Raw genomic sequence first — 15279 nt, 5'->3', positions numbered from 1 at the left:
TTTTAAACTCAGGTCTTCTGATTCCTTTCTCATCTCACTCTCTGTCCCTTCCTACAGTTAAAAACGTCTTTAGAGTGATCAAATTGTTAACCTATACTCAAACACAATAGCAGTCCCCAGCCTTTTTGACACAAGGGGACTGGTTTCATGGAGGACAATTTTTCCACGGAAGGTGGGTGGGGTGGGAGTGGGATGATTTTGGAATGAAACTGTCCCGTGTCAGACAGATTCTCACAAGGAGTGTGCAACCTGGATCCCTCGCATGTGCAGTTCACAGTAGGCTTTGCGCTCCTATGAAAATCTAGTGCCGCCGCCGATCTGCTGATCTGACAGGAGGCGGAGCTCAGGCGGGAATACTTGCTCCTCTGTGGCTCATCTCCTGCTATGTGATCCAGTTCCTAATAGGCCAGGGACAGGTATCGCTCTGCAGCCCGGGAGTTGGGGACCCCTGAAAAACAACATGACAAGTTTGTTTTGCTTAGTACGTGTTAACACACAAAGCAAGTGTTTTGTATTACTTCTAGTCTCAGCTTCCGGTTCCCTCTAACTTCTATCCCTGGCTTTTGTCAGTTCTCTTTCCGTTTGGCCCCATCTGATCACTAAACCAACAAGTGTAGGAGTAAAGGGTAAAAATGTTAACCTCAGAGTTGCCTGAATTCTATCTCTAGGATTCTATTGTTTTGTCTCCCTCAACCTCTCCTGAATAGAGAACCTTGAATTTCCTTCTTGTAAGAGCCTTTTTGTGGCTGTTGCTGTCAACTTCTGTCATCTCTAGCTCTTCTCTAACTTCCTCATGCTTCCTGGCTTCAGTTGCTCTGAAAATCCTGAGTTCTTTCCCTCCTTCCTACCATGAGCTTATCAGCCCACTAGGATCTTTTTTCCAGGGTCACAGGTGTCATCTTTTGAACAAGTCAGTACTGTCTTAGAGTTAACATAATTGTAGTTCTTTACTCTGACCCCATTCAGAAAAAGACTTCTCTGATCCTTTTGGGAAAATATTTGGTTTGTTTCATTCATGCAACTAAAATAAATAAGATACTAAAAAACTGAGAAAGCAAAAGTCTTGACATTTTGTATGTTAAATGTTAACTCATTAAAAGCCAGGGATTTTGATTTTTGTGTTGTGTAGTGTACCAGTCCTGTTTCTCTATCTCGTATTTGTAATGCAGGAACAAAGAAGAAAAAAGAGAACATGCTTAGAAATGAATAGGACAACATAGGCTCATAATACTTGGTGCTTTGGATTAGTCTCTGTCAACCTCACAAAACAATTTTACTAAACTCTAAATCTCCAGTCTTACCAGTCTTACCTAAGGCTTTCATGTTTTAGTTGATGTGATGATTCAACATTTTCTCCCTTCAAGTTTCTCAAAATCCCTTTGTGTCTTTGAGTTTTTAAAACTAATTCTGTCTAATGGCATTTAACAGAATAATCATGATGGACAATAGGTTTCTTAAGTCAGAGTTATGATTTGGGGGATAAGTCAGTCATTAACAAAGGGCCGTCTGCAGTCAGTTGTCTGGGCACATCCCACTTTCATGGAAGGCTTTTGGTAGAAAAGGTAGAACTTTCTTAACTACAGAGCTTAACGTTGCCAAGTAATCTTTCTAGTTTCTCAGTTGGATTCTATCAGGCCTAAAATGCTGTAATTCTCTGACTGCCATCTCCAAAGCTCTGAGATAATTTTTTTCTCATATCCACTATGGTGATTAATGAAAGGGAGTAAGTGAACATTCTGTACAAATGGCTCACTAAATAATCGAATTTTCCAAAGGCAATAAGAGTATAACAGTTAGGGTCCCACAGGAGGTGAGAACCAAACGCTGTTTTTTCTATTGAATAAAATTCATATGAAGAATTTTTAAGTTGTTCACTAGATAACTGAAAGGATTGAAAGAGGACTCTAAAATATCACAAATGTGGAAACTGCAGAAAGCCCTAGTTTTCAAGGGAAGCTTTAAAGGCCTAGCTTTAAATGTAAGAGGCAAAGAATTAAACTTTAGAGAGGGGGATGTCCTGTAGACCTGAAACTGTTGTTTTAAGAGAGGACTGGTTAGTCCTGGTGACCCTGGAAAGGAGACAATGAAGCTGGTTCTACAAGTGTTGAGAAAACTGCAAACTGAATTCGTGTGCTACCATGGGCAGGATCTGCACCTGCTGGACTGAGAAGTGTGACTTGGGGCTATTATCCTAGGATCTGCTTAGCATACAGGAAGCCCCAAATGGAGCAGAAGGAAGGAACAAATCCCACCTTCCTCTTCCAGCTTTGCAGTTTTCCTCTGTCACCCCCTAGTGGAAAAGCCTAACAGAACTGTGGGCAAAGTCACGCTGTATTTTGCAGAGTACAGAAAGGAGGTCTTGGAGCCAAGAAATAGGAACGTAATGGGCACAAAGGGGAACTTATTCTGAAGCCCACAGCTGCCCAAAGAGATATCCTTAGATCTACTGAATCTCCCAACACCAATCTTTACTTCCAATTCCTTAACTTCATGGTCTCATCATGAAGTTTGGGGTCAGAGTTGGGTTTGTATTTCTGTGTTTTACTTATGAACAAACTATTGAACCACCTTTAGGTTTGATTTCCTCATCTATGAAGGTAAGGTAACAGTATCTATTTTACAGGATTGATGTAAGTATTCAATGAAATTAAGTTCATAGGAAGCTTACTTAGCTTGGGGTATAGCATATGGCAGTAGCCCCCAACCTTTTTGGCATGAGGGACCGGCTTCATGGAAGACAATTTTTCCATGGACTGGGGAGGTGAGTAGGGTTGGTTCAGGATGAGTCAAGTACATTACATTTATTGTGCACTTTATTTCTATTATTATTATAGTGTAACATAGAATGAGATAATTATACAACTCACCATCATGTAGAATCGATGGGAGCCCTGAGCTTGTTTTCCTGCAACTAGATGGTCCCACCTGTGAGTGATAGGAGACAGTGACATATCATCAGGCATTAGAGTCTCATAAGGAGCCCACAGCCTAGATCCCTCACATGCACGGTTCACAATAGGGTTTGTGCTTCTATGAGAATCTAATCCCACTGCTGATCTGACAGGAGACAGAGCTCAGGCAGTAATGCTTCTGGTCGGTGGCTCACTTCCTGCTGTGCTGCCTGGTTCCTAACAGGCCACGGACTGGTACTGGTCCACTGCCCAGGGATTGGGGCCCCCTGCCTTAATAGATTGCTCCTGTGCACATCCAGCCTTATAGTTTGGTGGGTAGATAACACCCAGTTAAGCATGAGAAGCTCAGGTTGCGTGGTCATTCCATTTTTTCTAGTTCTTGCCCACTAGCAAGCTGGAAGTAGTTTATTAAAAGGACAGTAGTTATTTTCAGAGGAGGGCATGGATTTTCTCCATAACCTTGGAAGTCGGACCTATAATTCTTCTATTGCTGCTTGCCAGAGGCTATGTACAGTGAGTCTGTATTTTCCATAGACACTTCAAATACGGTTGGACGTGCTGGTTATAAGGCTCAAATGAAATAGCAGCTTGAATTGTAGCTGGGACTTTTCTTTTCTTTTTCTTTTTCTTTTTCTTTTTTTTTTTTTAAATGGAGTCTTGCTCTGTCGCCCAGGCTAGAGTGCAGTGGCATGATCTGGGCTCATTGCAACCTCCGCCTACCAGGTTCAAGCAGTTCTTCTACCTCAGCCTCCCAAGTAGCTGGGATTACAGGTGCCCACCACCACACCCATAGCTGGGACGTTTTAGAGCCTTCTCTTGTTCTTGTCCCCCCTAAAACCTAGCAGCATTTTGAGTTATTCATTAAGTGGGTTGAAATAACACACTCATATATGGTATATATTGACCCCAAAATACAAAAATGCCCACCAAGAGTTGTGCCTTTTTAGCTGAAGTCAGCTTAAAATACAGCAGTTTTTCTTTCACCTTGGAAAGGATATCTCAATATGTTCCAGACAGTTGGACTCCAGGAAACTTCACTGAGGTGGTGAGCTTTTTAATTTTTGTAGAGTTTGTTTCTTGCCCTGGAGTTCATTAATGTTTTACCAAGTCCTCTAAGGTACTTGTCACTTCCTGCTCATCAAATGTAACCAGCATGATGTCATAGATGTAGTGGACTGCTATGATGTTGTATGGAAAGTCAAGATGATTAATACCATGAGTATATTAGGACAGAGAGCAGGATAGTTGACATAGCCCTGAGGCAATGCTTGGAAGGTTACTGTTGGCCATGCTAGATCAAAGAAAAGTACTTCTGGTTGCCCTGATACAGAGAAAAATGCATTTTCATGTCAATAACTGCATACCAGGTGCCAGGGGCTGTCTTAATTTGCTCCATTCAAGATACAACATTTGGGACGTCTTCTCTAGTTGAGGTCACCACCTGAATTCATTTAAAATAATAATATATAATTGTTCTGTTATACTTCAGGGTTTATCTGCTTTGTCCACAGGATAAACAAGCTCAATGGGGAGATGGTAGGTATCACAACCCAGCTTTTTCCAAGTCTCTGATAATGGCACCCATCTTCAAAATTTTCCCATCAATATAGTACTATTTTTTTATTTACCATTCTTGTATCAAGGGAAACTCTTGGGGGCTTCAACTTGACCCCTTTTCCAAATGAGCCTTATTCCTCAGGCCAGTGTGCCAATGTGGGGATTCTGCCAGTTGTCAAGCATGATAATTCCAATTATACATTCACAAATTGGGTGATTATTCTGCAGGCCCACTGGGTCCACTGTGATTCAGATGTAGACCAAGATTCTAACTATCATCTGGCCACCAAAAGTCACCACTTTTTTTTGGAGGGCCAGTGGCATTTGGGTCTCTAGAAATTAGTGTCAACTTAGTGTCTAATAGTTCCTGTGATTGGCAGAATTTCAGCCTCCAAGGCCTCGGAGCCCTTGTCATGACCATGACTATGTTCTGCTACCTAACAAAAGGGACATTTCAAATGTAATTAAGGTTACTAATCAGTTGACTTCAAGATAGTTAGAGTATCCTGAATTATCCAGGTGCGTCCAGTGTAACTATATGTGCCCTTAAAAGCAGAACATTTTCTTCCAGCTGAGAGCAGAAGAGGACATTGGAGAGGGAAGCGGGGGTAGGGTAGGAAATCAGAGAGATTCAAAGTATAACTTGAACTTGACCTCCTGTTGCTGGTTTGAAGATGGAGGGGACTATATGAAAATGTGAGAAGGAAATGAATCCTGCCAACAAAACAATTTCTGGAAGAAAACTGAGCCTCAGATAAGAACCAGCTGATACTTTGGTCTTACTCCCATAAGACCAAGAGCAAAGAATCTCACTATGCCCTGCTGTACTCCTGACCTACAAAATCTGTGAGATAATACATATGTGTTGTTTTAGATTGCCAATTTTATGGTAATTTGGTAGAGGAGCAATTGGAAACTAATACAATCCTCCGAAGATCTGAGTATAGATATCAACCAACATTTTAATATGCTTCCCCTTAATTTCATTCCAAGGATACCATAATAAACTAACTACTGACAGATCCCTGTGGGTCAAAGCATTCTGGCTCCCACTATATCTCTGTTTCTCTTTACAGTGAATGTACACTTGTCTCTCAGTGTACTGGGTCGGGGGGATTGGTTCCAGGTCTCCTGCTTATACAAAATCTGCTCATACTCAAGTCTCACACTCAGCCCTGGGGAGTGTTTATGAAAAGTCAGCCCTCCATATATGCAAGTTTTGCATCTTGAGAATACTGTATCTCAATCAGTGTTTGGTTGAAAAAATTCTGTGGGTAAGTGGACCCATGCAATTCAAACAGGCCAACTGCACTTACTTTTACTTTGGTAGTCAAGTTTTGTGACTTAGCTTCCACTGCTCTGAGATCCTATTATCTCTACTGAAATCAAAGAGAGAGAGTGTCTCCACCATCATACCTAGGCTACTGCAAGGGTCCCCTATGAATATAAAAGCCTTGAGTGAAGGCAGTTTTCTCTGGGACCTGTGGGAAGTTACTTGGCGATGCGTATGTGTGCAGTGTCACATGATAAATCTCCAAAATTCCTATCTCCTTAAGTCTTTGATTCCTTTCCTTTACATTATGTCAAAAAAGCCCTGACACCTGAGCATCAGTAAACATAGACCATTGTTGATTTCAAGTTTAAGCCAACAAACCAAATAATTCTTTGTACAACAATTTTATATCCAGAATCTTTAAGTGTAATCACATCATTTAGGCATTCCTTACACGCAACTTCCCCAAGTGAGATTATTAGAGTGAGACCGTGTTATATTCCATCTTCTTTGGTTTACTACCCTAAAAATACACTTACACATATTCCTCAGGTTTCTGCTAATACATAATAATGCAATAATGCTTTTTAAAACTACACTTTATTTTCCAGAGTAGTTTTGGGTTCAGAGCAAAATCAAGCAGGAGGCACACAGGTTTCCTATATACCCCCTGTTTTCACACATGTTTTCACCCCTATTATCAACATCCCCTGCTAGGGTGATACATTTTTTATAATTGATAAATCTACATTGACACATAATCACCCAGAGTCCAAGTTTTCATTTGGGTTCACTTTTGTTGTTGTTCATTTTATGGGTTTGGATAAATACATAATTTGTACCCACCTTATAGTATCATACAGAATAGTTTCACTGCCCTCAAATCCTTTTTTGTTGTTCCTTTTCCACCCCTTTTACCCATAACCCCTGGCAACCACTCATTTTTCTTAGTCTTCATAGTTTTACCTTTTTCAGAATGTCATATACTTGGAGTCATACAGTATACAGCCTTTTCAAATTGGCTTCTTTCATTTAGTCATATGCATTTAGATCTCATCTATGTCTTTTCATGGCTTGATAACTCATTTCTTTTCAGCACTAAATAATATTTCATTGTCTGGATGTACCACAGTTTATCCATTCTCCTACTGAAGGACATCTTGGTTGTTTTCAAGTTTGGACAATTATGAATAAAGCTACTTTAAACATCCATAGGCAGGTTTCTGAGTGGACATATGTTTTCAACTTTTTAAGGTATATAACAAGTTGTATGCTTGCTGGATTGTATGGTGAGAATCTGTTTAGTTTTGTAAGAAATCACCAAACTGCCTTCCAAAGTGGCTGTACCATTTTCCATTCCCACCAGCAATGAATGAGAGTTCCTATTGCTCCATAATCTTGTCAGCATTTGGTGTTGTCAGTATTCTGGATTTTGGCCTATGGCATGTTTTTTCATGTATGAGCTATTTTTCCTGGATGATACATCATATTTGCCCTCTGGAGCATCTGAAATTTGATCAGAAGTACAGGACTAGAAGGAAAAAGATATAGTTAAGGTGGCTATTCAGGACAATAGGCATTCCATATAGGTACCTTTCGCAAGTGAGATTATTAGAGGATTTTCCAGCAGTGGACAGCTGTTCTCAACAGACTCAGGGGGGAAATCTATTTTTACTGGTCAAAGAAGCTCAGAATGACTTGGAGTTTCAAGATCCTCAGCCCCCTTTGAGTTCAGACGGAAACCCTTACGCCAAGTTTCAATTCTAAAACTTCTTCCTTGTCAATTCCGTAACTTTCACATGACAGTCTTGTTGAAGCTGTGAATTCAACTTACCTTTCAATTGTGCAACTCACACAATTAAATTTAGTTAGTGGTTAATATGGGACAGTACCAGTCCTGTGGCTATAAGAAACAAGTGATTATTTTAGGGCTGCTGCTGAATCTTTTCTGGATCTCTGATTATGACTTGACATGAGATATTAAAGTCTTAAATTTGCCATTTTTCTTTCTGAAAGCACGCAGTACACTCAGAAGACATCCTCCACAACAATGCTTATAATCATCATGACTGTCTTAAGAGTCAAGAGCAGCAGCAACTTGGGCTCCCAAGCCACTTATTTCAATAGGTACTTTATTTAAACAACCAAAGTGATAATGGTGATGCTATTGCATGCAATGCATTTCATTTTTCATTGGCAAGGAGTTTAACACTGGGTTCAAGCTCAGGGACTTTACCAAAGCAATCCCCAAGTCCCATCGATGAAGGTCTGTTTTCCAGGACCACTCCTGGTAACAACTTTTCTGTCAGTCAGCACCTAATGAGGAGACAAAATCCATGCCAATTATTTGAACATGGAAGTAGCAACTACAGGAAACAACTACTGGCCCAAGGGTTGAAGGAACAAAGGAAGAGTTAGGAGTTATTAAAATGTATACGTTTAGAGGCTGGGTCCTGCAGAACTGACAGTCATATTTTTTCTTGACATGTTCTGATGTCTCTGAACTTGGAGGATAGTCCCAGTGGATCTGACTCAGAACTCTGAGGATGGGGTGCTGGCTGGCTGGAGCGAGGCCTAACATAGAAAGCTGGAAAAGCAACAATGTGGCTTGCGGATTTCATCACTAACATCACAAAGCTGAGTATAGTAGGGAGGGTGTGGAGTTCTGAGACCGCAACTTAACCAGCAGCACAGAGTAACTTATTCTGAAGCCCACAGTCTCCAAAATAGCCGTCTTTAAATCTTATAAACTTTCCCACACTTTCCTTTATATCCATTTTCTTAATTTCATTCTCTCCATAAATTTTGTAGTCGACAGAGTTGCATTCAGATTTCAATTTTGTTTCTAAACTTATGAGCTATGTGACTGTAAGCAAGCTATTTAACTACTTTTAGACTTACTTATCTATAAGCCAGGATCGCAATATCTATTTCACAGGATCGGTACAGATGTTATGTGAAGCAAAGTTCGCATGATGTGTACTTGGCATATGCACAGCGTGTGGTACTAACAAGGCCACGCTGGTTCACCTCCTTCCCCTTCAGGTGTGTCTTCTCCATCACTCTTCCTCCTTTTCTTTCAGCCTCTCATACCTAGCCTTTTTCACTGTGTCTTCTCTCTGTCTTTTCTCCTCTATTTTGTTCTTTTCTCCCCCTTTTCATTCTTGTCTCCATCCTTTAATACCCTAATTCATCTTGCTTCATCCCTTTCATTGTCCACCTACCCTTACATGGCCAATGATCCTCAATAAAAGACAGGCTCCCACGTTTGCTTTGGACTTGGAAATGTGTGTCTTTTTACCATTATTTAACTGTTTAGTGCACCTTATGTCTTCTTTGGTGTCGTACATAGAAAATGGCAATTTTGAGAGCTTATTGCAATTTACTGCACAGTGTAATGGAGTGCAGTAGCACGATCTCAGCTCACTGAAACCTCTGTCTCTCAGGTTCAAGTGATTCTCCTGCTTCGGCCTCCCAAGTAGTTGGGACTACAGGCATACGTCACCACGCCCAGTAATTTTTTTTTTTTTTTTTTTGTATTTTTAGTAGAGACAGGGTTTCACCATGTTGCCCAGGCTGGTCTCGAACTCATAAGCTCAGGTTATCCACCCGCTTCAGGCTCCCAGATTGCTAGGATTACAGGTGTGTACCACTGCTCCTGGCCTCAAGTAGACATTCTTTTTTTTTTTTTTTCTTTTTTGAGATGGTCACCCAGGCTGGAGTGCAGTGGCGCAATCTCGGCTCACTGCAAGCTCTGCCTCCTGGGTTCACCCGCCATTCTCCTGCCTCAGCCTCCTGGGTAGCTGGGACTACAGGTGCCCGCCACCACGCCTGGCAAATTTTTGTATTTTTAGTAGAGACGGGGTTTCACCATGTTAGCCAGGATGGTCTCGATCTCCTGACCTCATGATCCACCTGCCTTGGCCTCCCAAAGTGCTGGGATTACAGGTGTGAGCCACCGCGCCCAGCCTCAAGTAGACATTCTTGAATTATAAGCAGTTAAACCACGTGATGTACAAGTGAAAACAAATGCAATGGTTTCTTTGCCTAGTATATACTATTTATTAAGAAATGACAGAAGACATTGTATCACAGATATAACTGAAATATCCAGCAGGCAAGATCATTATGATCCAAAAACCAAGGGATGGATCAGATGTTAAAATGTAGAAAGTCCAGCCTACTTCTTAGAAGATGAATGTTGGGTGATGAGCTTCCATTCTCTCTGGTGACACTTGAGGAATGTCACTTGGCTATAATTTGGTGTCTTTGATGTTGCAAAAAATTTTAGGTAAACAAGATAAATATAGATTATAAAGCATGGAAACATTAGACTTGTGGATAGCTCTCATGGATAAATTCCACAACATGTCAGTAATTTTTAATCCTGCAGAAATATCAGAAATAGTATATCCCAAGCAAATTGATGATCAGCAGGTGGCTTTGTAGCATCTCTGTGTCCGCAGTGAAGGGTCAAGGTATTCACTGTAGAATGGAATCAGATAGAATTGTGAACTCTTATACTTAGTAGTCTCCATCACAGGCAATGCAAAGTCTGAGAACTTGTTAGTGGTCCAGGGGTGGTCAAGGGATGAACAGTTCAGAGATACTGTGACGTAGGCAATTGAAAATAAGCAAACTGGCTTTCAGCAAATGGGCTCACAGCAGCAGACTGGGCGGCAGCAGGACTGTCCACAGTAGGACGGGCGGCAGCAGGAGGCCTCGGCGTGGTGCAGCTGGCAGCAGGATGGGGGTGTGCAGCTCACCACGCAGCAGGGGGGCAGGTAGGTGCCCTCCACACGGCAGTCTGGGCGGCACCACCTGATACGGGTGCTCACAGATCCACTGCTGCTCTCCTGGCCATAGCCGATGCCACCACCAATGCCATAGCTGGTTCCGCAGGAGCTGGTCTGGCAGCAGCTTGGCTGGCAGCAGCTGGTCTCACAGCAGCTTGGCTGGCAGCAGCTGGTCTGGCAGCAGCTTGGCTGGCAGCAGCTGGAGCCACAGGTCCCACAGGTTGAGAAGCTGGGAAATCCGCAGAAGCTGGTCTGGCAGCAGCTTGGCTGGCAGCAGCTGGTCTCACAGCAGCGTGGCTGGCAGCAGCTGGTCTCACAGCAGCTTGGCTGGCAGGAGCTGGTCTCACAGCAGCTTGGCTGGCAGCAGCTGGAGCCACAGGTCCCACTGGTGGAGAAGCTGGGATATCCACAAAGGCTGGTCTGGCAGCAGGTCATGGTGTTGGGAGTTGGGTTGAGAGGTTGCTTGGAGGAGTTTCTGAGTTTTGGTGGTGACTTCCACATTGGCCCTTTTATACATCTGAGCCAGCTGCTGTTTACAAAATTGTTAACATATTTTCTTTGTTTTTGTTTAAATTTGTTTCTCAGTGGATCTCTGATTGGCTTACGTTGAAGTACTTATGACACATTATGAGCAATAGTTTAGAAATTACTTTGTTTTATAGTTTCTTCCGGACTCCTCATATCAGTCCTTTGCTCTTTGGAATATGTTTGTGGTTTCCCATGTTCCAAGAGTCCTTCCATTTTAGTCCAAATGAATGCTCTCATTTTATATAATAGTTATTCCATGTGACAATCTATCCAGACCTCTAAGGCTAAGAGTAATAATTGTGTTGTTATATTTAACTATTATTTTTTCCTCCTGGATATATAGACTAAATTATATTAAGTTTTGGATATCTGGATATCTACTGAACTGAAGGAGTACCTTTGGTCATGCATAATTTGCAGATTTCACCTTGTTTTGTTCCAATGTTGTATTGAATTACCAATTATAGTTCCTTTGATTTCAACCAATTTGAAATGTGTGAATATTATTCCTGTTCCAGACCAGAAATCTGTTCTTGGGAACCAGACTGACATAGTATTTAGGAAGATATCCAGCAGAGTCATTAGTTTGTGGTAGAACCTTAATAAATGTTTATTGAATCTGATTCAATAAATGTTTATTGAATAGGTGGAGTAAAAGGCATGATTCATGGATATCAATACCACTCCCACATAATTAAAGAGAAATTTCAAGCTGTGGTACCTCTCATGAAAGAGTCTTGTTATTTACTGTAAAGAGACTAGGAAATGTGTTTTTTGGTTTATTTTATTTTATTTTTTGGTTTAGTAGTGGAACCGGGCTCAGGAAAAAATATCTAGGCGTTGTGACACTTTGAAGAATGTACTGCCATCTATTTTATTCCTCTTGGAAATTGCATAATCTTGTGTGTAATCCATCATTGCTACCAAGTAAATGATAGAGGTAAGTTCTGGGAGCTTGTAAATAATGTGGATAATATGTTCCTTTCTATATTTGCATCCTATTGTATTTTGTATATTACACTCTAATGCCTAATGAAGAGTTTAAAAATTAAATGGTAAAATATATTTTGTTTTGTTCTAGGTTGTGTTAACTTCTTTTTTTTTTTAGACAGAGTCTCGCTCTGTCACCCAGGCTGGAGTGTAGTGGCATGATCTCAGCTCACTGCAAGCTCCGCCTCCCGGGTTCACGCCCTTCTCCTGCCTCAGCCTCCTGAGTAGCTGGGACTACAGGTGCCCACTATCATGTCCGGCTAATTTTTTTATTTTTTTATTTTTTAATAAAGACAGGGTTTCACCGTGTTAGCCAGGATGGTCTCAATCTTCTGACCTGGTGATCTGCCCGCCTTGGCCTCCCAAAGTGCTGTGATTACAGGCATGAGCCACTGTGCCCGGCGTGTTAACTTCTTAAGAGAATATATTTTAAGTTGGGTTGCAAAGTGCAAAATATAATAGAGCTGTTTCAGATTTCTAGCGCATCTGTCTGACAAATGGCAGTGGTAGAACTCAGCAGGTGCTCTCTATAACTGTTTCTTCTATTATAATTTAGATCAGAGATACACCTTATGCATACCTACATCAAATGAAGGTGAATACCGGGAGTTGAAGCTTAGAGAGCAATTCAGGGATCAGTGGGAAGAATGTGAAAGGCTAAGGCATAGAAATTAAACCTAAATACTCTTGGAAAATAGGTAGTATCTGGTAGATATTTTAAAATCTATTTAGAAAGTAATACAATGTCTTTAGATTTGGGGGCATAAATGAAGGAGAATATTTAGTATATAAAATGGAAGGAGACAAAAGATGGTAGAATTACATTTAGGTTGAAATCAATAGCTGGCCGGGCACGGTGGCTCAAGCCTGTAATCCCAGCACTTTGGGAGGCCGAGACGGGTGGATCACGAGGTCAGGAGATCGAGACCATCCTGGCCTACACGGTGAAACCCCGTCTCTACTAAAAAATACAAAAAACTAGCCGGGCGAGGTGGCGGGCGCCTGTAGTCCCAGCTACTCGGGAGGCTGAGGCAGGAGAATGGCGGGAATCCGGGAGGCGGAGCTTGCAGTGAGCTGAGATCCGGCCACTGCACTCCAGCCTGGGCGATAGAGCGAGACTCCGTCTCAAAAAAAAAAAAAAAAAAAAGAAATCAATAGCTTTGATCAACCTTAAAATTTTAGCTGAAGGTCAACCTTTATTGGTCTAGACCTAATCGTAATAGATTAGAGCATGCAAATAGAATAACTATAAAATTATTTAATTCATGGAGCGTTTCTAAGTTGATGGATTCAAGCATAATTTACTTTGTATTTAATCTTTCTGGTTTAGACTTTGTGGTTATACCTTGGTATTATTATCAAATTGCAAATCCACTCTTGAATACCAGCCACAGGAAGACATGCTTAAAGGTAGAAGGTGGACATAACTCAGTTTGCTTTGCACATGAAAACATTTTATTTGAATTAATCAGAGATATTCAAGGAAAAACCAGGTCTGAAGATGCATGGGCATCAAGAGAGAGTTGGGGGAGCAGAGATGTCACTGAAATGATGAACTATTCCATCCTGATCCTCTGCTTAAGCAACGTAAGCTATCCAGAACACTGATTGATACGTGTTTCAGTGAGTGAATTCGGCACATCCGCAGTGTCCTCACTAGGAGTTTCATTATCTCTGAGCAGCTTAACAACATCATGGTACTTAGCATCCAAGTAAAATCAAACAGTTCTTCAGAAATCAGCATAATTTTGCTGTGCTTCCCCTTTCATTCGTAAGCGATCAGCAACCTGGTGTTTAGCAGGTGGGCTCACAGCATTGGCAGCAGCAGGCTGGGCGGCAACAGGACTGCCCACAGTAGGATGGGCGGCAGCAGGAGGCCTCGGCGTGGTGCAGCTGGCAGCAGGATGGGGGTGTGCAGCTTACCAGGCAGCAGGGGGGCAGGCAGGTGCCCTCCACGCGGCAATCTGGGCGGCACCACCTGATACGGGTCCTCACAGCTCCACCCCTGCCCTCCTGGCCACAGCTAATGCTACCACCAATGCCACAGCCAGTTCCGCAGGAGCTGGTCTGGCAGCAGTTTGGCTGGCAGCAGCTGGTCTCACAGCAGCTTGGCTGGCAGCAACTGGAGTCACAGGTCCCACTGGTGGAACAGCTGGCCATGGTGTCAGGAGCTGGGTTGAGAGCTGTGTTTTTAAGAGAGGTTTCTGAGTTTGTGCTGCACTTTCTATATCTGTCCTTTTATATGTTCCCTAGAGGTGCATATTTACCTGACATCTTTTCTTGATGTCAGTTTCAGCATGAGTCTCTGGCTAATACCCGAGGTGTTTAGAAAGTTATAAATAGCATTTCAATAGCCTGCTTTTTCCATTGTTCAATTGAGTCTCATTATGTTTCTTCTTTGCCCTCTGGACTAAGTGAAGGCTCGTCATGGAAGCCAAGCACAAAAGTGCCTCTTGATGCACGTCACATGACAGACTAGCCTTGAGCCAAGTGTTGCCCTGGCATGCTTTGTCATACTTGTCCTTTGATAACCTTTAGGCATAATTTATCTTAACTGACCATTTTCCCTTAAATGGTCACTTAACCATGATCATGGTTTTATAAACAATTGTCTAGACTTGGAAAGACTAACATTAGTGTCATCAAAACATGAACTGTAATCTGATGTATCAACTTTCAAACCAATTATGCCTTTCTATGATCAATTTGTGCAAGTTATAGGATCCTCAGAGCTCTATCTAATATTCTTGCCTTCAGTAGTAGTGAATGTACATATTGCTAACCAAAATCTTTAATGACTTTTGCTTATAGATTGTTTTCTGACTCTATTAAATTAAACATATGTGCTAGTAATGAATGCACATTGTAACAAGTCTAAGAGTACAGAGGCATATAAAGAAAAACTAATATCCTTTCCCTTCCCTGAAGATGCACACATCTCTACCAAAATTAATGCTCTAGAGGTAATCAATATTAAGAATTTGGTGCACATTCTTTGATACCTTTATCCCTGCTTCTGCAAATATAAACCAGCATATATACATATATATCTTCTATTTCAGTAAAGTTTGGGTCTCCTACATGTTTATACTTATAAATTTTTAATTGTGGTAAAATATACATACCATAAAATTCATGAACCATTTAAGTTAACCATCTTAACCATTTGTAAATAGTCTTGTCACCCTTGTTGAAAATCGTTTGACCACATTCACATGCAGAA

General features: G+C 41.5%; 2 protein-coding genes and 2 long non-coding RNA genes across 4 annotated transcripts in view; 1 reads left to right on the top strand and 3 right to left on the bottom strand.

The window, feature by feature from the left end:
* The window catches only part of LOC117067040, a 185729-nt gene that overhangs the window by 114526 nt on the left and 55924 nt on the right, over nt 1–15279 (top strand). The gene's annotated exons all lie outside the window — the stretch shown is intronic.
* On the bottom strand, nt 6324–9266 carry LOC117067046. Its single transcript, XR_004430584.1, has 2 exons — nt 9055–9266; nt 6324–8058 (listed from the first exon to the last, which is right to left on the bottom strand). It is a non-coding gene; the product is annotated as an uncharacterized LOC117067046 (long non-coding RNA).
* LOC117067020 (keratin-associated protein 1-5) lies at nt 9781–11054 on the bottom strand. Its single transcript, XM_033183071.1, has one exon. The coding sequence runs from the start codon at nt 11037–11039 to the stop codon at nt 10389–10391; it is 651 nt and encodes a 216-aa protein (XP_033038962.1). The 5' UTR covers nt 11040–11054; the 3' UTR covers nt 9781–10388.
* Nucleotides 13489–14295, bottom strand: LOC117067033 (keratin-associated protein 1-4). Its single transcript, XM_033183090.1, has one exon. The coding sequence runs from the start codon at nt 14214–14216 to the stop codon at nt 13851–13853; it is 366 nt and encodes a 121-aa protein (XP_033038981.1). The 5' UTR covers nt 14217–14295; the 3' UTR covers nt 13489–13850.

Source organism: Trachypithecus francoisi, unplaced genomic scaffold (assembly GCF_009764315.1).
Source record: "Trachypithecus francoisi isolate TF-2019V2 unplaced genomic scaffold, Tfra_2.0 Lachesis_group20, whole genome shotgun sequence".
In the NCBI taxonomy this organism is placed as follows: Eukaryota; Metazoa; Chordata; class Mammalia; order Primates; family Cercopithecidae; genus Trachypithecus; species Trachypithecus francoisi.
Note: the sequence above shows the minus strand (reverse complement) of the source record. Positions and strands in the feature narration are given on the sequence as shown.

Bases quoted from the DNA above. Each gene is read 5' to 3' on its own strand.
- LOC117067020 (XM_033183071.1), bottom strand. From the start codon at position 11,039: ATGTGGAAGTCACCACCAAAACTCAGAAACTCCTCCAAGCAACCTCTC.
- LOC117067033 (XM_033183090.1), bottom strand. From the start codon at position 14,216: ATGGCCAGCTGTTCCACCAGTGGGACCTGTGACTCCAGTTGCTGCCAG.